The 22,832-nt window shown below is 44.5% G+C and overlaps 1 protein-coding gene across 1 annotated transcript in view; it reads left to right on the top strand.

Annotated features, from left to right (window-relative positions):
* LOC126183608 (5'-3' exoribonuclease 2 homolog) overlaps positions 1 to 22,064 on the top strand; it is a 449,636-nt gene extending 427,572 nt beyond the window's left edge. The window contains exons 19-21 of the mRNA XM_049925723.1: positions 2,492 to 3,059; positions 21,290 to 21,350; positions 21,430 to 22,064. Of these exons, the coding sequence (XP_049781680.1) occupies positions 2,492 to 3,059; positions 21,290 to 21,350; positions 21,430 to 21,456 (656 nt within the window). The 3' untranslated portion in view covers positions 21,457 to 22,064. The remainder of the gene's footprint in view (positions 1 to 2,491; positions 3,060 to 21,289; positions 21,351 to 21,429) is intronic.
* The last annotated feature ends 768 nt before the right edge of the window (positions 22,065 to 22,832 follow it).

The following is a 22,832-nucleotide window of genomic DNA, read 5'->3' on the forward strand; positions in this document are numbered from 1 at the left end:
TGTCATGTTCTGACATTTCATTAATAATGACCTAATAATTGACCTAAAATATAAACAGTTTATCGAAAACTGGATAAACCATAATCCAGCCAGAAAAAATTTAACTTAAAAACACGACACCATAGATAACCATTTAATATAACCAAGTATGATAGAATTGTCAACAAGCAGATGTAAGCACATAATATAGCTGATAATCTGACATAATTACCGTTACGAAATTTCAATTGGAAATTAAATTTATTTCCGACCATTATTAACAAAATGTCAGAATATAACACATAACTGGTTACTATTAGAATAACAAAGAAAGAATATAATCAGTTAAGGAATGGACAGCAACAGAAATAACAAAACCGCTGATCGTTTCTCATAACTGTTGTCGCTGAATGTCAACTACAGACTAATATTTATATCTGACCACTATTAAAAGAAAAGTCAGAACATACTACAAAACTGATTATTATTGCCACATTAACGTATAATATAATCAGTAACAAATAGACAGCAAAACAGAAACAGCGATACTGCATGGAAGCCAGGACATGAAAATCGTATTATTGATAAGCAACTCTCATGTAATACAATAAATGTACCAAAATGTATAAGGTGTTCTATTGTAGATAATCTGATAATGACTGTGTAGCTGAAATAGGCCTATAGTTTAAATAAAATAATACTCGTAGCAGCGTAACCGGTTATAAAAATTTATTATGTCCTTGAAAGAGTATGAGTGAGTTAATTAATGTATGTTAACGAAATAAGTTTTTGCATAATATGAGACGCCATTTCTACTCGTTTGTTGTATTAATGTTAGTGAACAGCGTTACAGACGTACACACATAAAAAAGTTTTGCATCACCTCGGTTCCCAGAGTTCTGTAACCTGTACGGAAAATTGGAATAGAGATTAACATAAACATCATTTCCGTCCTTTTTATTGTTCATGAAAACCACACATTGCGTGTTGTACCACCATACAGTGAGACTCTGAGGTGGTGGTTCACATTGCAGTACACACCGGTACCTCTAATATCCAGTAGCACGTCCTCTTGCATTGATGCATGCCCGTATTAGTCGTGGCATACTATCCACAAGTTCATCAAGGCGCTGTTGGTCCAGATGTCCCAACGGCGATTCGGCGTGGATCCCTCAGAGTGGTTGGTTGGTCACGTTGTCCATAAACAGTCCTTTTCAATCTATCCCAGGTATGTGCGATAGGGTTCATGTCTGGAGAATATGCTGGCCACTCTAGTCGAGCGATGTCGTTATTCTCAAGGAAGTCATTCACAAGATGTACATGATGCGGGCGCGAATTGTCATCCATGAAGACGAATGCCTCTCCAATATGCTGCCGATATCGTTGCACTATCGGTCGGAGTATGGCATTCATGTATCGTACAGCCGTTACAGTGCCTTCCATGACCGCCAACGGCGTACGTCGGCCCCACGTAATGCCAACCCTAAACGGCAGGGAACCTTGCTGCACTCGCTGGACAGTGTGTCTAAGACGTTCAGCGTGGCCGGGTTGCCTCCAAACACGTCTCTGACGATTGTCTGGTTGAAGGCGTATGCGACACTCATCGGTGAAGAGAACGTGATGCCAATTCTCAGCGGTCCATTCGATATGTTGTTGGGTTCATCTGTACCGCGCTGCATGGTGTCGTGGTTGCAAGGATGGTCCTCGCCATAGACGTCGGGAGTGAAGTTGCGCATCATGCAGCGCACAGTTTGAGTCGTAACACAACGTCCTCCGTGGCTGCACGAAAAGCATTATTCAACATGGTGGCGTTGCTGTCAGAGTTCCTCCGAGCCATAACCCGTAGGTAGCGGTCATTCACTCTAGTAGTAGCCCTTGGGCGGCCTGAGCGACGCATGTCATAGACAGTTCCTGTCTCTCTGTATCTCCTCCATGTCCGAACAACATCGCTTTGGTTAACTCCGAGACGCCAGGACACCTCACTTGTTCAGAGCCGTTCCTGGCACAAAGTAACAATCCGGACGCGATCGAACCGCGGCAGTCACAATCTAGGCATGGTTGAACTACAGACGACATGAGCCGTGTACCTTCTTCCTGGTGGAATAGCTGGAACTGTCGGACCCCCTTCGTTTAATAGGCGCCGCTCATGCGTGGTGGTTGTTAACATCTTTGGGCAGGATTAGTGACATCTCTGAACAGCCAAAGGGACTGTGCCTGTGATACAGTATCCACAGTCAACGTCTATCTCCAGGAGTTCTGGGAACCGGGGTGATTCAAAACTTTTTTTTATGTATAATGGCTGTATAGCTGAAATAGGCCTATAGTTCAAATACAGTAATACTCATAACAGCGTAACTGATTATAAAAATTTATTATGTCCTTCATAGAGTATGAGTGAGTTAATAAATGTATGTCACCGAAAATTTTCTCCTTAATATGAGACGCCGTTGTTAGGCATTTGTTGTATTAACGTTTGTTGAGCTGCGTAACGACGTATGTTTAAAAATTGCAGGTTTCGGAGGAGGGCGTGGTCGCCGTGATCAGCAACAGGATCGGCGCGGATTTCACAGCACAAACAGCAGCAACACATCCAGTAGCGGCTACGGGTCCGGAGATAGTAACAGGTACGGCGCAGTCAACTTCGACTACAGCAGCAGGCGGGGTGACCGCGGTGGCAGCGGCCGTTACGGAAGCAGCGGCGGTTACGGAAGCAGCAGCGGCGGCGGCCGCACCTTCCGCGACGACGGCTCAGACGCCGGTCGCAGCTTCCGCGGCGGCTCACGCGACGCCAACAGCTTCGGCGGCCGTGACTACCGCGGCGGCGACGCGGGCTACAGCAGCCAGGGCGGCGGCCGCGCACACAGCAACAGCTTCAGCAGCAACAGCAGCGCCAGTGGGGGACGCAGCTACAATAGCAGTAGCGTCAGCAGCAGCCACGCGGCGGGTTCGGGCGACGGCGGCCCCATGCGTAGGCGCGAGGCAGCCGCCGTGCGCAGCTACACCACGGGCGCTGGCGGTTCCAGCAGCACGTACAGGACCACCGGCGGACCGGCATCCAACTTCGGGGCTGCTGGCGCTGGGTAAGTACCTACACTGCATTCTTCAGTGCTTTTCTTGTAGTTGCTGTTCTCACGGCAAGTAAGGGAGGAGCAACGTGCACTACTTGCCGTATTTGTAATTCATTACATTCCCAGTGAAAAAGCATATTGATGGTAGGCAATGAAAACTTCGTAATTCCAGTAAACTAATTCCATTACCAAACGGAAATTTAAAAGTGCATCAAGTTCTTTAATCAGTTAATAAGTAGGCTTCTACTACACAGGGCGATTAAAGAAACGTTCACCAACTGACGTGGCACATAGAGCATACAACAAGGATCAATAATCACTTAGGAACTGGGGGTCGCAAAGGCCATTCGAGGTTACCTTATGGCGTTGCAGTTATTTAATCACATGCTACAAATGGACTCCCACTACAGAAGATCCGCAAAGTTTTGCCCAGATGCATCGAGGCACGCCTGACATCGACGTTGCATTGAGCGGCGCACCCTCTCTGATATATCTGGTGTATCTCGAAGGTATCCTGCTGCCACGACAGTCCTGCTCACTAGGTGGTCCTGCGACACAAGGCCCTTCAGATACCCCGACAGGAAAAGATCGATTGGGGTTAGACCATCTGACCGTGGTGGCTGTGCAGCTGGCTTACCGCTATCAACCCAGCGGCCGGGAAAGGTTGCATGCATACCTGCCCTCCTTTGGTCCTGGAATGCGCGGGGGCTCCGTCGTGCTGAAATCGAATGCGGAGACGAGTAGGTATGGGAACGTAATTCAGCATGTCCCGCAGAACCTCTCGCAGGAATACGAGATACGTGGCACCACCAAGTCGGTCCGGGAGAATGTACGGCCCAGTTAAACAGTCTCCGACGATGCCAGCCCACACGTGACTGTAGCGCCCTCTCGTGTCGTTTTGTTGCCCTCCGGTTCCTGTGAGATTACTGATCCTTGTTGTATGACTGATGTACCATGTCAATTTCTAAACTTTTTTTTCACTCACCCGGCATCAGTGCTATCTGTACCGCTTTGTATGTTTTCCAAGAAACCGTTGTTACTTTCTTTGTAATATTTAGCAAAATGGAGTTACGAGGTTTTCAGTGCTTACCATCGGTATGTTAGTTTGTCTGCTCCCAGGGAAGACTGCTTATGGTATCGCGCTTCCTTCCAGGGGAGACTAGTTACGATAGAGAAACTCTTAAATAAATCTGAAGCAGAAGGGAGCAATCATACTGACACCTGGAGACTAGTTATGGCAGAGAAACTGTAACTAAATCTGAAGGGGAAGGAAGCAGTCATACTAGGACCTAATACTCTGCATCGTATGCTACACTGTGTGTTCAGAAAATAACTTTTTGTGAAAGACTTTTATTTATTCTTCAACAAGGGGTGGGAAAAAAATATGGGAACACCAAAAAACGCAACATACTACCGTGAATAATACAATGTAGGAAAACCGTTGTCGTTTAAAACGGTTTCCATTCGTTTTGGAGTCAATAGATACAAGGGAATTTTGTACCGTTCTTCCTGCAGTATAAGGGCCACTTTGGAAACGCTGATGCAGGTGGTTAGCTATCCGCACTCATCCCTCAAAAGTAGACTACAAAGGCACAAGAATATTCAGATCTGGTGGTGGTCACATAATCCTACGTAGTAACACGACCTTTCAGAGTAACCGTGGGTATCACGTATAACCATGATATGGCTGCCCAGTTTATCACAGAGCCCCCGCCATGTTTCACTCATGGGACGTAAACTCGACGAGAAGTTGGTAACAGAGTGAAACAAAACTTGTCCGACCAAATGTCTTTCTTCCATTGCTCCGTAGTTCATGTTTTACAGCTCCGGCACAACGCTTTCCTTAAGGGCATTTGCATCACTGATATTCGGTTTCGGAATTCCACCTAGCCGTGCAATTCCCTGCTTCATGTTTTGTTGCTGGCAGCGTTCGAGAGTGCAGCATTTCGTTATGCACTGACTTTTGCAGCTGGTGTCCCCTTATTTTTCGTCACAGTCCTCTTTAATGAACCGTCCATCACTATCACACAACACCAACTTTCGTACGTTTTGTGACTTACCGGATGATGTTTTCCACTTTCACTGTGTGTGGTATAAATCTTCGTTGCGGTATCTCTTAAAACACCAAACAGTTTTGGTTGCCTTGGATACATAAGTATCTATCACACGAGCACCAACAATTTGGCCCATGTAAGACTTCACTTAGCTCCGACATTGTTCTGACGAAGGCTGACAATTGCACGAATTGAGGACATTGCTGAGTGCCGCTCGTGGTTCAACCTGCAGACTCGGCTAGCAGCTGCATTTTTTGTTCAAGCATGCTTTTCCTGCTGTGTTTCCATGCTTTGATCGACCCTAAATAATGTTATCCCCTTCACAGTAATAGTCCCCAATTACATATAATACGTTAGGGCTTTTTCCAGTCTCCGAAACACGTCTGAACTCGACCTTAGGGGTTGATTTCCTTTTCATCAGCGATGTGTTCGTAATATAGCGTGTGCTTGCAAAACTACGGCCATATATGATTTTCTTTCTTTTCGGGGACAGCGAAAGGCCGAATAGGACGTACGTATCTGGAGAATATGGAGACTGGAATATCAATTTCACAAACAAGTAACGAATTTTGAGCAAATGCATTATCATGGTGCAAAAACCATTTCTTCCTTCGACACGAATCCTGGCGGTTTTTCGGATTGCTTCACTCAAACGTCATTGAACTTGTTACTACTACTTCTTCTCGATCGTTGGATATTTGGGTAAAGCTTGTCGTGCACTGTACCATTAAAATCGAAGGGCACAATTAACACAACTTTCAAATCTGACCGCACTTGTCGAGCGTAAGGTCTTGGCGACCCATCATCCACGGATAATTGAGCCATAGATTTGGCGTCTTTCTGTAAACCCGAGTCTCATCACCAGTTATGACACCTATCAGTAGTTCTGCATCGCTGTTGACTTCAGCTTGCGAGTCCTGAGCGACTTACATTCGACGTTTTTTTTCCCCGAAGTTCGAAAATTTATGAACAAATTTTACTGTCAAAGGATTCATACCCGAAACATCAGAATATATTTCCTGACTAGAGCCACTTGATATTCCAGCATTATCAGTGACTTCTTCGATGTGATTCGGCGACCTCTCTTAATAATTTCCTTCACTTTTTTCACAAATTCATGGGTTGATGATGTGCTGGGGCGTCCATGTAGCTCGTCGTCTTCAACGTCTTCACGGCGTTTTGCGAAACGTTTCTACAACTAGCAAATCCATGTTTTACTCATAGCAGACCCACCAAAATCAGTATTTAACATTAGTAAAAAATTTTTTCTCTTTACTCCGTTCTTCTAGCAAGATTTCATATACAGGGTGTTACAAAAAGGTACGGCCAAACTTTCAGGAAACATTCCTCACACACAAAGAAAGAAAATATATGTGGACATGTGTCCGGAAACGCTTACTTTCCGTGTTAGAGCTCATTTTATTACTTCTCTTCAGATCACATTAATCATGGAATGGAAACACACAGCAACAGAACGTACCAGCGTGACTTCAAACACTTTGTTACAGGAAATGTTCAAAATGTCCCCCGTTAGCGAGGATACATTCATCCACCCTCTGTCGCATGGAATCCCTGATGGGCTGATGTAGCCTTGGAGAATGGCGTATTGTACCACAGCCGTCCACAATACGAGCACGAAGAGTCTCTACATTTGGTACCGGGGTTGCGTAGACAAGAACTTTCAAATGCCCCCATAAATAAAAGTCAAGAGGGTTGATGTCAGGAGAGCGTGGAGGCCATGGAATTGGTCCGCCTCTACCAATCCATCGGTCACCGAATCTGTTGTTGAGAAGCGTACGAACACTTCGACTGAAATGTGCAGGAGCTCCTGTGCATGAACCACATGTTGTGTCGTACTTGTAAAGGCACATGTTCTAGCAGCACAGGTAGAGTATCCCGTATGAAATCATGGCGGTGAATCGAGGAAGTCATATTTTCTTTATTTGTGTGTGAGGAATGTTTCCTGTAAGTTTGGGCGTACCTTTTTGTAACACCCTGTATATTCTCATACTCATTTTTATATAGTGTAAATAATCCCCGCTACTACCAAAATACATCAAACCTTTCTGATAGCTGACAACACACTAGATTCCGATGTGGCTAAAGCTGGCGATATAGTCTACTTTTCAGATGTATGTACCAACAGAACAACGAAAAAACGGCGCGAATCGGTCTAATGCAACAAGCGAAATGGCAAAATTACTGATACTTTTTAACACATCTTGTACGTGACTTGTGAGGCCTTCAATTACTGTGTGACACTAGTTGTGAAAACATGCAGTTTTTGTGTGAACGAGCAATATTGCACTAAAGGCACAATCTTTTGACATAGACAAATACTTCGTGGTTGTAGTCAGCGATAAGTACAAAAACTCCCAAGTCAAGAAGTACTGAATAACAGGACAGCAGGATTTAAAGCAGTATCAGCTAAAAGTGTATCAGACAAAACAGTGGAGAGCCCATGAGTTTGCATAACAAATGGGGGCATGTTTTTGTTGTTGTCGTTGTTGTGGTTGTCCAGTCCGGAGACTGGTTTGATGCAGCTCTCCATGCTACTCTATCCTGTGCAAGTTTTTTCATTTCCAAGTAACTACTGCACCCTACATCCTTCTGAATCTGCTTAGTGTATTCATCTCTTGGTCTCCCTCTACGATTTTTACCCTCCACTCTGCCCTCCAATACAAAATTGGTGATCCCTTTATGCCTCAGAATGTGTCCTACCAACCGATCCCTTCATCGAGACGAGTTGTGCCACAAATTCCTCTTCTCCCCAATTGTATTCAGTACCTCCTCATTAGTTACATGCTCTACTCATCTAATCTTCAACATTCAATGGGGGCATATGTCTCACCATTGTGAGTACAAGAGCCAGTGTACGCCTTGCCTTCCTCTCAGTCACACATCGCGTCGTCAGAGGCGCTACAGTACTCCCTTTTATTCAGTTGCTGGATTGGCGGAAGTGTGATATACTACTGGCCATGAAAATTGCTACACCAAGAAGAAATGCAGATGATAAACGGGTATTCATTGGACAAATAGATTATACTAGAACTGACATGAGATTACATTTTCACGCAGTTTGGGTGCATAGATCCTGAGAAATCAGTACCCAGAACAACCACCTCTGGCCGTAATAACGGCCTTGATACGCCTGGGCATTGAGTCAAACAGAGCGTGGATGGCGTGTACAGGTACAGTTGCCCATGCAGCATCAACACGATACCACAGCTCATCAAGAGTAGTGACTGGCGTATTGTGACGAGCCATTTGCGCGGTCACATTTGACCAGACGTTTTCAGTTGGTGAGAGATGTGGAGAATGTGCTGGCCAGGGCAGCAGTCGAACATTTTCTGTATCCAGAAAGGCCCGTACAGGACCTGCAACATGCGGTCGTGCATTATCCTGCTGAAATGTAGGGTTTCGCAGGGATCGAATGAAGGGTAGAGCCATGGGTCGTAACACAACTGAAATGTAACGTCCACTGTTTGAAGTGCTCAGTGCGAACAAGAGGTGACCGAGACGTGTAACCAATGGCACCCCATACCATCAAGCCGGGTGATACGCCAGTATGGCGTTGACGAATGTACGCTTCCAAAGCTTCCAATGTGCGTTCACCGCGGTGACGCTGAACACGGATGCAATCATGATGATGCTGTAAACAGAATCTGGATTCATCCAGAAAAAAAATGACGTTTTGCCATTCGTGCACTTAGGTTCGTCGTTGAGTACACCATCGTAGTCGCTCCTCTCTGTGATGCAGCGTCAAGGGTAACTGCAGCCATGGTCACCGAGTTGATAGTCCATGCTGCGGCAAACGTCGTCGGAACAGTTGTGCAGATGGTTGTTGTCTTGCAAACGTCACCATCTATTGACTCAGGGATCGAGACGTGGCTGCACGATCCGTTACAGCCATGCGGATAAGATGCCTGTCATCTCGACTGCTATTGATACGAGGCCGTTGGGATCCAGCACGACGTTCCGTATTACCCTCCTGAACCCACGGTTTCCATATTCTGCTAACAGTCATTGGGTCTCGACCAACGCGAGCAGCAATGTCGCGATACGATAAACCGCAGTCGCGATAGGCTACAATCCGACCTTTATCAAAGTCGGAAACGTGGTGGTACGCATTTCTCCTCCTTACACGAGGCATCACAACAACGTTTCACCAGGCAACGCCGGTAAACTGCTGTTTGTGTATGAGAAATCGGTTGGAAACTTTCCTCATGTCAGCACGTTGTAGGTGTCGCCACCGGCGCCAACCTTGAGTGAATGCTCTGAAAAGCTAATCATTTGCATATTACAGCATCTTCTTCCTGTCGGTTAAATTTCACGTTTGTAGCACGTCATCTTCGTGGTGTAGCAGTTTTAATGGCGAGTAGTGTAAAAACCATGTGAAGCCAAGGATTCTGGCTGTCAAAAGGACACCGAGAAAGCAGTTGCTTCTTCTGTGGTTGTATGTCGTATCGCCCTGCTGCACGCCTGTTTCCACGTAGCCAGCTAATAATAGCTATTATATACAGCTAGAGGGCCCTTTGCATCCTTTGGCGTTGGATACTGAAATTGGACCTAATCGTTCTGGAGACTTAACATCCAGTGGCAGATGTTGCAACCTTTCCAGTCACATCGATTATTTTCGCGAATTTAGTTAATTTTTCGGTAAAAAACAAGGTCATTAAAACAATCCTCATATGGTGATGAATTTGATGGTGGACTCTGGCCGTTCCTACGACGTAGGAGCAGCAGCAGTTAGCTGACAAAGAGTTGATTTGTCAATTTCAAGACAGTGGAACAATGCCAGTAGTGCATAGGAGGTAGTGCACTCGACTCACATTGTGGAGGGCTGGGTTCCTTAAACCGTTGTGGCTTATTGCCAGCCCTAGACGTGTCCAATTTGCGCTACGACGACAAAAGCCGTGGACGGAACGTTACATTCAATACAGGGTTGGACAAAAAGCAATGCTACATGCCACACGGCCACATCCATCTCGGAATTTTTGAACTCAAGACATTCGTTTTGTTCCACTGCTCTCCTGTTCACCTTATCTGAGTCCTTGCGACGTTTTCCTTTCCCCAGGTTTGAAAGATGTCTTTTAAACGACGTAATTTTAAGACTCTGCAGAACATTCAAAATAATGTGACCGATATGTTAAAGACCCTACCAGTTAAAGCTTTTCAGCATTGCTACCAAGACTGGAAACAACGTTTCCGCTGGTGTGTGTAGCCCCCAAAGGGAACTACTTTGAAGGGGACAACATTTTTGTTTGAAGAAAAAAAAACTTTGGTAGATAGAAAATCAGTCTCATTACTTTTCATACACACCTCATAAATGCAGGTGCTAACCGAGCCTGCAGGTTGCGTTGTTATATTTGACCAAGAGCGGCACCTCTGCAATGTCGTCAATGCGATGCAAGTGTCAGTCGTTGACTTCTGTTGTTGTGAGTGCCATATGTCGGGGATAAATCAGTTCGAGCGTGGGCAAATTGTTGGTGCTCCGTGGACTCCTCCATAACCAAGGTAGCCGAAGTGTTCGGAGTTTCAAGAGGCACCGTAACGAAGATTTATGCCGTGTACCGCAAGTCTCTAGAGGAACGGAAGGTTCCAAATGATTGGAAAAGAGCACAGGTAGTCCCAGTCTTCAAGAAGGGTCGTCGAGCAGATGCACAAAACTATAGGCCTATATCTCTGACGTCGATCTGTTGTAGAATTTTAGAACATGTTTTTTGCTCGAGTATCATGTCGTTTTTGGAAACCCAGAATCTACTATGTAGGAATCAACATGGATTCCGGAAACAGCGATCGTGTGAGACCCAACTCGCTTTATTTGTTCATGAGACCCAGAAAATATTAGATACAGGCTCCCAGGTAGATGCCATTTTCCTTGACTTCCGGAAGGCATTCAATACAGTTCCGCACTGTCGCCTGATAAACAAAGTAAGAGCCTACGGAATATCAGACCAGCTGTGTGGCTGGATTGAAGAGTTTTTAGCAAACAGAACACAGCATGTTGTTATCAATGGAGAGGCGTCTACAGACGTTAAAGTAACCTCTGGCGTGCCACAGGGGAGTGTTATGGGACCATTGCTTTCCACAATATATATAAATGACCTAGTAGATAGTGTCGGAAGTTCCATGCGGCTTTTCGCGGATGATGCTGTAGTATACAGAGAAGTTGCATCATTAGAAAATTGTAGCGAAATGCAGGATGATCTGCAGCGGTTAAGCACTTGGTGCAGGGAGTGGTAACTGACCCTCCACATAGACAAATGTAATTTATTGCGGATACATAGAAAGAAGGATCCTTTATTGTATGATTATGTGATAGCGGAACAAACACTGGTAGCAGTTACTTCTGTAAAATATCTGGGAGTATGCGTACGGAACGATTTGAAGTGGAATGAGCATATAAAATTAACTGTTGGTAAGGCGGGTTCCAGGTTGAGATTCATTGGGAGAGTCCTTAGAAAATGTAGTCCATCAAAAAAGGAGGTAGCTTACAAAACACTCGTTCGGCCTATACTTGAGTATTGCTCATCAGTGTGGGATCCGTACCAGATCGGGTTGACGGAGGAGATAGAGAAGATCCAAAGAAGAGCGGCGCTTTTCGTCAGAGGGTTATTTCGTAACCGTGATAGCGTTACGGAGATGTTTAACAAACTCAAGTGGCAGACTCTGCAAGAGAGGCGCTCTGCATCGCGGTGTAGCTTGCTCGCCAGGTTTCGAGAGGGTGCGTTTCTGGATGAGGTATCGAATATATTGCTTCCCCCTACTTATACCTCCCGTGGAGATCGCGAATATAAAATTAGAGAGATTAGAGCGCGCACGGAGGCTTTCAGACAGTCGTTCTTCCCGCGAACCATACGCGACTGGAACAGGAAAGGGAGGTAATGACAGTGGCACGTAAAGTGCCCTCCGCCACACACCGTTGGGTGGCTTGCGGAGTATAAATGTAGATGTAGATATAGGGAAAGCAGAAAATCATCATCCGGTAAGACACAAGGCGGACGAAAGTGTGTGTTGAGCGATCATGAGAGACGGTAATTGAAAAGGATTGTGATAAAATACAACAGAACGACAGATGCAAATCTCACTGTGGAACAGAATCTCGGACTCGCGAACACTGTCGGCGCCTTAAGCAACGCGAGGCGAGCTGGAATTCCAAAACCACACACCAGTGATGCAAATGCCCATTACAGGAACACCAAGTGCAGAAGTCATAAAACTGAACTGTGGAACAACGGAAGAACGTCATTTGGTCTGGTGAGTCTTGTTGCACACTGTTTCCAACTTGTGACCAAGTTTATACCCCAGTGTAAAACATGACTGTAGTTCGGTGATGATTTGGGCAGACATATCGTGGTATTCCGTGGGCCCCATGGGTACTCTGAAAAGTTGCATTACTGCCAAGGTTAATCAGGTACATCCCATGGTAGAATATTTATTCGCGAGTGGCGATGCTATGCGGCAAGACGACGGACCTCCTGTTGACAGAGCTCACATCGTCCAGGATTGGTTTTGTGAGCACGAGAATGAATTATCGCATCTCCCCTGGCCACAGCAAGGCACTAGATCACAGTATTATTGAGCTTGCGTGGTCTACTTTGGAGGGAAGAGTGCGTGTCGCTATCCATCATCTCCATCATCGTTACCTGAACTCGCCACTATTTCGCAGGAAGAATGATATCAGACTCCATTATATTTTTTAATTCCAATTTGAGTAGAAGCTGTTTTGAACGCCAACGTTTTACTTCACCGAATTGCACATAATAATGTGTGTGTTTTTTATTTTTTTGTGTGTTTCCATATGTTGGTCCACCCCCTATACTTCCAGAGTTATTCCTTTTCGCCGCCTCTTTACCTGAGTCACTGGCGCTCGTTCCTTGCTTGCCTCAAATTGATCTTGCCTTGTGTAGGTGCAATGTAATATTTTGCCCTAGAAGGTTCACCCCCCCCCCCTCTTCCTTCTCTTCCTATTTAACGTTTAAAAAATCCAACAAAATTTCTCTTACAATTGATCCGCACAGCACAGACCATCCCAGTGCAAACTTTTTTGTAAATGTGTATGTTCGAAAGTGACAGATCCCCAACTGCACATGTTGGTACTCAACCCTCGACACGTTACAGGTAGCCTAGCAGGAGCGTGGCGGTTATTTTACTTGCAAATAGCAGATACACGTCCTGGCAAGCGACCAAAGCCAAGGAGATTGCGGGCCCGGGACTGTCGCTGGGGTAATTACGTGTGGCGCGCCTGAGTTGGCGACATGGAAACGGGATTTGGCCGATTTGCATGGCGTCGCCTGGCGTGTTTAGCCGGCGGCTGGAGGGCGCTCCGAGCCACTCTACCTTCTGGGTAGCGGGCGCTACGAGGGCTTGCCCAACGGCACGTGCTAGTCCCCCTTCCTTCCAGCTGGCGCTACCTAACCAGGCTTGTTCCTGTTCCGCTGTCTCCCGACTAACAGGAGCATTATTACCGCTGTGCGCTTTCTTCTCAGACGTTCGCTACAATCTTTTGACAGATACTTCTGCAGCTCCTTCTCTGTTCAATCATGAATCGCTCCACTGGTGTTTCACCGTTGTGTATATGAACAGTATAACGATATGCCTCTAAACACGATAGATGACTAAAAAAAAAAAAAAATTCTCGTTGGAGATCGCAAAAGTTTTGTTATGAAAGCTGTGGAATGTAGTGCGAAGGATGTGGCTAATAGTGTGTCGGTAACATCAGAACTTGGCTTTCAGGGAACACACAAACGTTTAACTGCAACAAAATCCAATCCATACAATTTCTGAGATGGAACTCCTGAAAAAGTGAAATTCTGTTGTACCAAAGTGGTCAGTCAGTGAAGTGGAACATTTTAAATTCTTAGGACGGAGTTTAGATGATAAGTTTTCTTGGAAGTACGACGTTCAAAATGCTGTGCAGAAACAGATTCCTGCTATCTTCAGCATAAGGGAAATCACCACTAACAGTGAAACGAAGACTATTTTACTTTTCTTACATTAACTCTACCATCTAGTATGGTTATATCTTTTGGGGCAACTTTGTACCCTCACCAAGAATATTCCTAGCATAGCAAAGGGTGGTCAGACTGATCTGAGGTGTTAGTTCAGGAACTTCATGTATGCCATTATTAAGGTGTCTCGGAGTACGCTGTCATCCTTGTACACACATTCCACCATGGGTATTGTTGTTGTCGCCAGTATTGACTCATTCATAAAAAAACCACAACATTCATTCGGCGAACGCTAGTAGGAAAACTATATTCCCTTGGAAACATTTTTCAGATGGCTCTGAGCACTATGGGAGTTAACATCTGTGGTCATCAGTCCCCTAGAACTTAGAACTACTTAAACCTAACTAACCTAAAGACATCACACACATCCATGATCGAGGCAGGATTCGAACCTGCGACCGTAGCGGTCACGCGGTTCCAGACTGAAGCGCCTAGAACCGCACGGCCACACCGGCCGGCTATTCCCTTGGATAACACATCCTTAGGCATTGTGCAGAAATGCAGCAGGTTTAATTTTCAACAGGCTTTCAGCAGAACTGACAAAATTGAGTGATAAACCACATGTATTGAAATCCAAGTTGAATGGTGTACTTGTGGTACGCAACTTCCGTGGAAGAGTTCTCCCAATGTTTCACAACATTTTTGTGTAATGTGTTATTTATTCATATACTGTCACATCTTTTTTAGTGTTTTGTTAATTCTTTAATTTGTCATAAGTTTTCTGATAGCATTCTGTAAATGATGACCAAACAGCGTTAGCTTGCATGATACCGTGGAACATGATAAAAATAAATAAAATCATTGACGACCAGCCTCACTGTTCAGCACGAGCAATAAATCCAGTTCTTTCTTACTCACGTTTTTACTACTAGAGAACGTTTCGTAATCATCTTATGGGATCGGAATTTCTTAAATGGAAGCAGAACCTGTACCCCGCACTCGCATCTATTTTTCAGAAGAAAGGTATCTCATGAAATTTAAAAATGTCAAAATAAAACACGGAGGCCAAAGTACCCTATTCGAGTAGTGTTCATTTGGCTGGAATTTACAGTGTGCATATTGAAGCAAGGAGAACATAAAAGGTAGACATGCACAGGCGAAGAGGGGCGTTCGTGATCGGAAGTATTCTAGTATAGAATCAAACATCGACCTTACTGTGACTAAGAAATTTCTGACAATGTACGTCGTAGCACAGTATTGTATGGAAGTGAATCTTGGACTGTGGGAAATGGCTCAAGGCGAGAAAGGAAGCGTTTGAGACGTCTTGCTTTAGAAAGATGTAGGAAATTAGATTGACTGACGAGGGAAGAAATGAAGTTGTTCTCCGCAGAATCAGTGAGGAGAGAAACAGTGGATAAGTAGCCACGAAAAGGATAGACGCGATGATAGGACATGTGTTAAGACATTAAGGAATGACTTCACTGGTTCTAGAAGGAGCTGTAACTGCGTAGAGGAAGACGGAGATTGGAAAATATCCGATAAACAATTGGGACAGGTACTACTCTGAGATGAAGAGGCCGGACCAAAAGAAAATTCGCTGCAGGTCCCATCTTACCAGTAAGGAGGCTGATGACAAACAAAAAAGGCCAAATGGAATTTGACGGAGACGACCGATACTACTTCTCCTAATGACAGTGGCGCGTGGGCGGCTAGTGCGGCCAGTGGCCATGCGGATCTCACTCGCTTGCGTGTTGCAGAGTTTGCAGGCTCGAGATGTTTCATTTTACTCATTACTGAGCATCATTCTGCGTTGTAACTATCCCTAGTCGACTACGCTTGTTTACCTACTTCTAAAACCTTCTCTTTGATGAACAGGTCTCTGCTGACTCAAAGCGTTAACTTTTGACTTATTTCCAGTTCACACCACAAAGCATCTAACTTGCATTCCCCCCAGAAAGTGCAATTACGAGGTGATCCCTTCAGACGCTGATACCAAAATTCATAGCCACCATAAGACATAGCACCTCATTTCGAACTTTTCACTCTAAATTTCCGTTGCTGTCATATAATTCCTACAAGATCCCCGTGGGCTGAGGTACCAGGACATACGGTATTGACTCTGGAGTTCAAAATGAGTGTTCCCTGGAGCAAGGTTATCCTATTTTCAAAGTAGCCTTCTGGCGTATCTTCCGAATTATAATAAATATTTGCTTACTATCTCTTCGCACGCCGTTCGCTAGAAAATACTATCCTGTGAGGAGAGCTACCGAAACACAGACTAGTCAAGTCTCCATTTATGCCTCGGAGAATTCGGTGATGGTCATGTTATGTTATGCAAACGATCGTTAAGGCCTCTATCCGTTTCGCTCTCGTGTGCCAAATATGCCGATACGTTCCACTGTTACTCTTAACATTATACCCCACATCTCCACCACACTACTTCCAAGTAAATCTCGCATTCGGGAGGACGACGGTTCAATCCCGTCTCCAGCCATCCTGATTTAGGTTTTCCGTGATTTCCCTAAATCGTTTCAGGCAAATGCCGGAATGGTTCCTTTCAAAGGGCACGGCCGATTTCCTTCCCCATCCTTCCCTAACCCGAGCTAGCGCTCCGTCTCTAATGACCTCGTTGTCGATGGGACGTTAAACAACACTAACCTCACCTCCAAGTAAATTTTGCGTTTTTGTGTCACTGAATTTTCTCAAGTAAGCAGAGGTGTTTCATTGTGGCTTCAAACTGTAACACGTTGCTTGACAAATTAAATTATGACTTTGAAGCACACAACTTGTATGTACAAAAGTATGTGTTATACTTGCTTACGGTGGTCAGCACCTATGTGTACGTAAAAAGAATTCCAATCCAAGATACAGCTTTTGCCACGTGAAAAATAGATTTTCGATCCTTACAAATTTTCAAGCAGAAGAGTGTTTATAATGCGTTGATAGCCGTTCGGCACTTAATAAATAGAACACCATCTGGCCTGAATACTGTGTGTTGTGTATTGAAGCGGGGGCCTAGAAACGACAGAGAGGCTTCGTCCCGCCGTAGTCCTCAGTGGTTCACAACCCCACAATAGGCCACAGCAGTCCACCCAACCTCACCGCCGCCCACACCGAACCCAGGGTTATTATGCGGTTCGGCCCTCAGTAGATCCCCCGGGAACGTCTCATACCAGACGAGTGTAGCCCCAAATATTTGCGTGGTAGAGTAATTATGGTGTACGCATACGTAGAGACAGTGTTTGTGCAGCAATCGCCAACATAGGAGGTTTGGAACTTAAATAGTGGCAATTATTTATTCACAACAGAAACAAAAGAGTTACATGTTTGCACCTGTTACTGTCATTCAGAGTAGTCACCAGCGTTGTGTACAACCAGTTGCCAGCGATGTGGAAGGCATAGTATACCGTTCTGTTGATGGTGCGAATGTAGCGGTCTTCTGCCTATCGAATCTCTGGAACAGTTGTGAAGCAAATGCCACGAAGTGGTTCCCTTCATCTTCGGAATCAAATCAAAGTCACAAAGGCTTAAGTCCAGGGAGTATGGTGGATGGTACAGTACTTCCCAGTCCCATCGACCGAACAGAGCAGCCACAGCTTGCACTGTATGCGCCCGCGCGTTGTGCAAAATGATGGGTGGGTTGCGCAGAAAGTGTCACCGCTTCTGTCACAGAGCCGGTCGCAGGTGACGCTCCGAAAACGAACAGTAATACTGTGCACTGACGGTCTGCCGTGGAGGAACGTAATGCGTTGGGATGTTGGGATAATGCCATCACAGTCGTACACGAGAATCACCATAACTTTCATCATACTGGGGCTCTGACGCACTTTCGCGGCTACCCATAATGACGCCGTTCTTTGGATTGGCGTTTCAGTTTTGGCTCGTACGATATGGCCCATGTCTCATCCAGTGTTGCGATACGGCGTAAGAAAGCCTCTCCTTCGCGCTCATAGCGCTCCAAGTGCGTCTGAGCAGCGTCGTAACCCAGCCATTTCTGCATTTCCGTCAAGTCATGCATAACCTATCGTCATGCAATTTTTCGCATGCCCAGACGTTCCTTTGGGATGCGAAACACAACGTGTGTGCTAATCCGGTTTCGTGGGCGAGCTCACGAATCGTATGGCGTCGATCACTGTCCACTAACGCGGCAATAGCATGCACTTGTTCAGAGACGCTAGGACGACCTGCCCGATGCATGTCTGTCAGTTTTCCGGCCTTCGTTGAAGGCTTTTACCCAACGTGCCACTATTCTGTACGGCAATGCCGATTCCACGCACACCTCTTGAAGGCCTTGATGACAGTGTCGTGCTGTACGACCTCTGGCATATTCAATCTTGATCCAACTCCGTTGTTCCTGTTTCGAAAACATAGTGACACCGTTACGTTAGACCGCTCGCTCACAAGTGACTGTGTTTCCCTCGATTGTGCGCACGCCGGTGACTTGGGACGGGCGAGTCCATTTGCTCGGAGGTAAGGTAGGTAAGGTAGGTATGTCAACAACGTGTGCTATCAGCGACAACAGTAGATTCCATTCCATAGTGTCTCCACAGCAGTGTTGCCACTATTTAAGTTCCAAACTATGTAGTTTAACTGAGGCGGAATAAGGGTAACCAGCCTGCATTCGCCGAGACAGATGGAAAACCGTTTAAATGTGGTCGGGACTGCTTACAAGGAAACCTTCCCATCGCACCCCCCTCAGATTTAGTTATAAGTTGGCACAGTGGATACGCCTTGAAAAACTGAACACAGATCAATCGAGAAAACAGGAAGAAGTTGTGTGGAACTATGAAAAAAATAAGTAAAATATACAAACTGAGTAGTCCATGCGAAGATAGGGAGCATCAAGGACAATGAGATTTGAGGAGCGCCGTGGTCCCGTGGTTAACGAGAGTAGCTACGGAACGAGAGGCCCTAGGTTCGAGTCCTCCCTCGAGTGAAAAGTTTAATATTTTATTTTCAGCTTATGTGACAAACCCTTATGTTTTCATCACTTTTTTGGGAGTGATTATCACATCCACAAGAAAACCTAAATCCGGCAAGGTAGAAGAATCTTTTTACCCATTCGCTAAGTGTACAAGTTAGGTGGGTCGACAACATATTCCTGTCATGTGACGCACATGCCGTCACCAGTGTCGTATAGAATATATCAGACGTGTTTCCCTGTGGAGGAATCGGTTGACGTATGACCTTGCAATCAAATGTTTTCGGTTTTGCGGTGCGGTCGCAAAACACAGACACTAAACTTGTTACAGTGAACAGAGACGTCAATGAACGAACGGACAGATCATAACTTTGCGAAAATAAAGAAAGTAAAATTTTCAGTTGAGAGAAGACTTGAACCAAGGACCTCTCGTTCCGGAGCTACTCACGTTAACCACGGCGCTCCTTATTCATTGATGTTGCCTATCTTGCGTATGGACTACTCATTTTGTATATTTTGCTTATTTTTTTCATAGTTCCACACAACTTCTTCCTGTTTTCTCGATTGATCTGCGTTCAGTTTTTCAAGGCCTATCCACTGTGCCAACTTATAACTAAATCTGAGGGAGGTGCGATGGGAAGGTTCCCTTGTTAGATGATGAGTGCCACTACTCCAGAAATTATTGCATAAGTGCATAACATGGTTAGCTGGCCACTGTGGCCGAGCGGTTCTAGGCGCTTCAGTCCGGAACCGCGCGACTGCTACGGTCGCAGGTTCGAATCCTACCTCGGGCGTGGATGTGTATGGCGTCCTTAGGTTAGTTAGGTTTAAGTAGTTCTAAGTTCTAGGGGACTGATGACCTCAAATGTTATGTCTCACAGTGCTCAGAGCCATTTGAACCATAAAATGGTTATGGACGATCGCCGACTGGAAGTGCGAGAAATTTCTGAAGCTGTAACAATGTCATCTGAGCGGTCATATGACATTTTAACAGTGGAATCAGATGTGAGAAGATTTTCTGCTAGGTGGATGCCATGAGTCTTAGCGCAGAAGCTGCAGAGAATCGAAACAGAAAATATCTGAACAATGGTTGAACCGTTCTCAGAGCAACAAGAAGATATCTTGCGCAACTTTGGATCCACGCCTATACCATAGAGACAAAATAGCAATCAACGCTGCGGAAACAAGTTGATTCACCGCAGTCAAAGAAAGCAAAGGCAATATAGTCGATCAGAAGGATGTGGCGTCAGTTTTTTGGGATGCGAAAGGGATTCTGCTGATAGATATCTTCCTGCTTGTCAAACAATTACTGAGCTATACCACGCTAATCTGCAGGAACAACTACAGCAAAAGACACGCGAAAAAAGACCAGTTTGGCAAGGAAAAAATTCATTTTTCGTCAAGACAGTGCGCGCGCCGACACATAAGTGTCGTTGCCATGGCAAAAGTATACGAACTGAGATACCCATTGTTGCTACACCCTCCTTATTCTCGTGATTTGACTGCATCAGACCTCCATCTTTACCCCAAACTCAAAATATTTTCGAACGAAGAACTGACAGCCAAAGTTGACAGGTGTTTTGCGGGCCTGAAGGAATCTAATTTTCGAGATGCGACCAAGCCATTGGAACATCTCTCGAGCAAGTACATCCTTAGTGTATAGGGAGAATACATTGGAAAAAAAAAAAAAAAAAAAAGGTTTCAGTGAGGTAAGCCTTGCCTTCTGTTCAATTTCGAGGACTTTTCAAAATGGAAATTATGGGTGTTGCAAATTCCATGATGACGCTTCATGTACAGTATTCAGAATTTAAGTAGATATACCAGCCACCAATGTCCTACAGTGGCTGTTGACTAATAATCTCTTCAGGAGATAAAACACATATAGTTCTTCGTTTTCACTTCCGCAATTTTCTCTGAGTGACACTTAATGTCAGTAAAGCTAACTATATTGTTTTTTCTGTAACAGGTCTCTACAGATAAATTAAATTGTAGAAAAATATATTAAAACGACCTGTCCATGATGCCTGAAGTTAACATTTACACATCATGGAGGGAGAACAGAAAGCTTCAAAAAAATTTGACGCTACTTTCCTTGCTTTATGGCCCAGGCGAGTAGTTATAGGAGTGCATCTTCATTTACATACATGCTTCGCAATCCTCCATACTGAATGTGACAGAGGATAACTTTGTTTTAAGAAACTGCACACATACCATACACTTTTAGTGTGGGTGCTGGTGCACCCATTAGCCAGCCGTCAATCTGCCCACACTTCTCTCTGGCTAAAACATTACTGTTTTTTTTTTCTTTTACAGAGGTGGCCGACGTGGTGGTGGAAACCAAGGCTACACCTCGTCACAACGTGGTGCCGATAGAGTAAGTGAATACTCAGCTCCTCATTAGTGACAAGTTCCACTGCTTTAGTTCTACATACTAATGCTTCTTTTCTTTGCAGGGCTCCAGACGCAATTTCCCATATTGATGCAGATAGCGTTTTACGGCTGTCTCAGCATAAAACGTCAGTGATCAAGTGACCTGAAATCACCAAAGGATCTCTGTTGTCACGTGATGAATTTATATTTTATGAAAAAAAGCTAGAATTTAAGTTAATTAGATATAAACTTTTTGTAGACATGAACACAATTATTTCAGCTGCACTTCTCAATATTTCATTGTCACTTTCTCAAGCGGAGTGCAGTCTGAATGTTAAGTGACATAATTCATGCACATGACGAATCCTAGTTCACGAACTGCATTCTAGTTTTGATTAGCTTCTGATGATGCGGCACAGTGCTCCCCATCTGGAGGGACCAGGTTTTAAATTTTTCTTATGTCCTCATAATATTTGTCATCATTTATTGTCCTAGAAAGGTCTGTGTTCTGTTACTGTCAGTGTGGCAGAAATTGACTGCCCTAACCATTCCTCATTGTCATGAGTGTGTACTATGTGCTTACACAGGAAGTTTCTATTATTAGATACTGTTCATTGGTGATAGATTATCATCATGGTAGAGAAAACTGTGTGTTACTTTTTTTTAATTACTGTAACAATTTCTACCATGCCTCATTAAATTACAGGTTTTAGTAGAATATCTTTACTTTTAGCTGATCAATTATTTCCTACTCTCCTCCCCTTGTTGTCATCACATTTGATATTCTTAGCCTACAAGTAAAAGAGTACCTTCATTTTATATGTAACTAGTCACAGAACATTTGAAACACTTTCATTTGCCTGATTTGTCCTGTTCCCTACACTTTTCACACTATTAATTTCTTCAAGAAATCATGAATTACTTGTGTGTGTTACTAATTCCACCGAAAATTGTACACCATGTAATATATGGTTTTCAAGAACTTACTGGACCTCCTTGAATTTGAAGACCATTATAAAGAGACCTTCTCAAATGTTTGCAAGAGTACCTTGTTACAGATCATCACTCAACAGGAAAATATGAGGTAACCATTGCAGGCTGGTCCTGGACGTGTGGCTGAATTGTTCAGAACATATATTACTAGATTATGGGAATTATGTATAAGTGGTTGGTATGTGTAAATGATACAGACATATTACAGTTTCAACAGTTGAAAAGAATATCATAACTCAGTATTTCTTGTGTAAAAATTAAACAACAGTTTAGACATTCAGTAGAATGAACGTGTAAGGTATGTTTGCATCGCCGATGCATTGACAACAAAAAAGCATTCAACAATGGATCATTCATTCTGCTCATGGGTGCTCAGCCGTCCTCACCTGTAGTCTGGAAATTCATGCAGTGCTACATTTGTTGCTGTCTTCTTGATTTTTGTAATTTTGAAATAATAGGTAAGTGAAATATGTTGTAATTTTGAAATAGTGGG

This window comes from Schistocerca cancellata, chromosome 1 (genome assembly GCF_023864275.1).
Source record: "Schistocerca cancellata isolate TAMUIC-IGC-003103 chromosome 1, iqSchCanc2.1, whole genome shotgun sequence".
Lineage (NCBI taxonomy): Eukaryota > Metazoa > Arthropoda > Insecta > Orthoptera > Acrididae > Schistocerca > Schistocerca cancellata.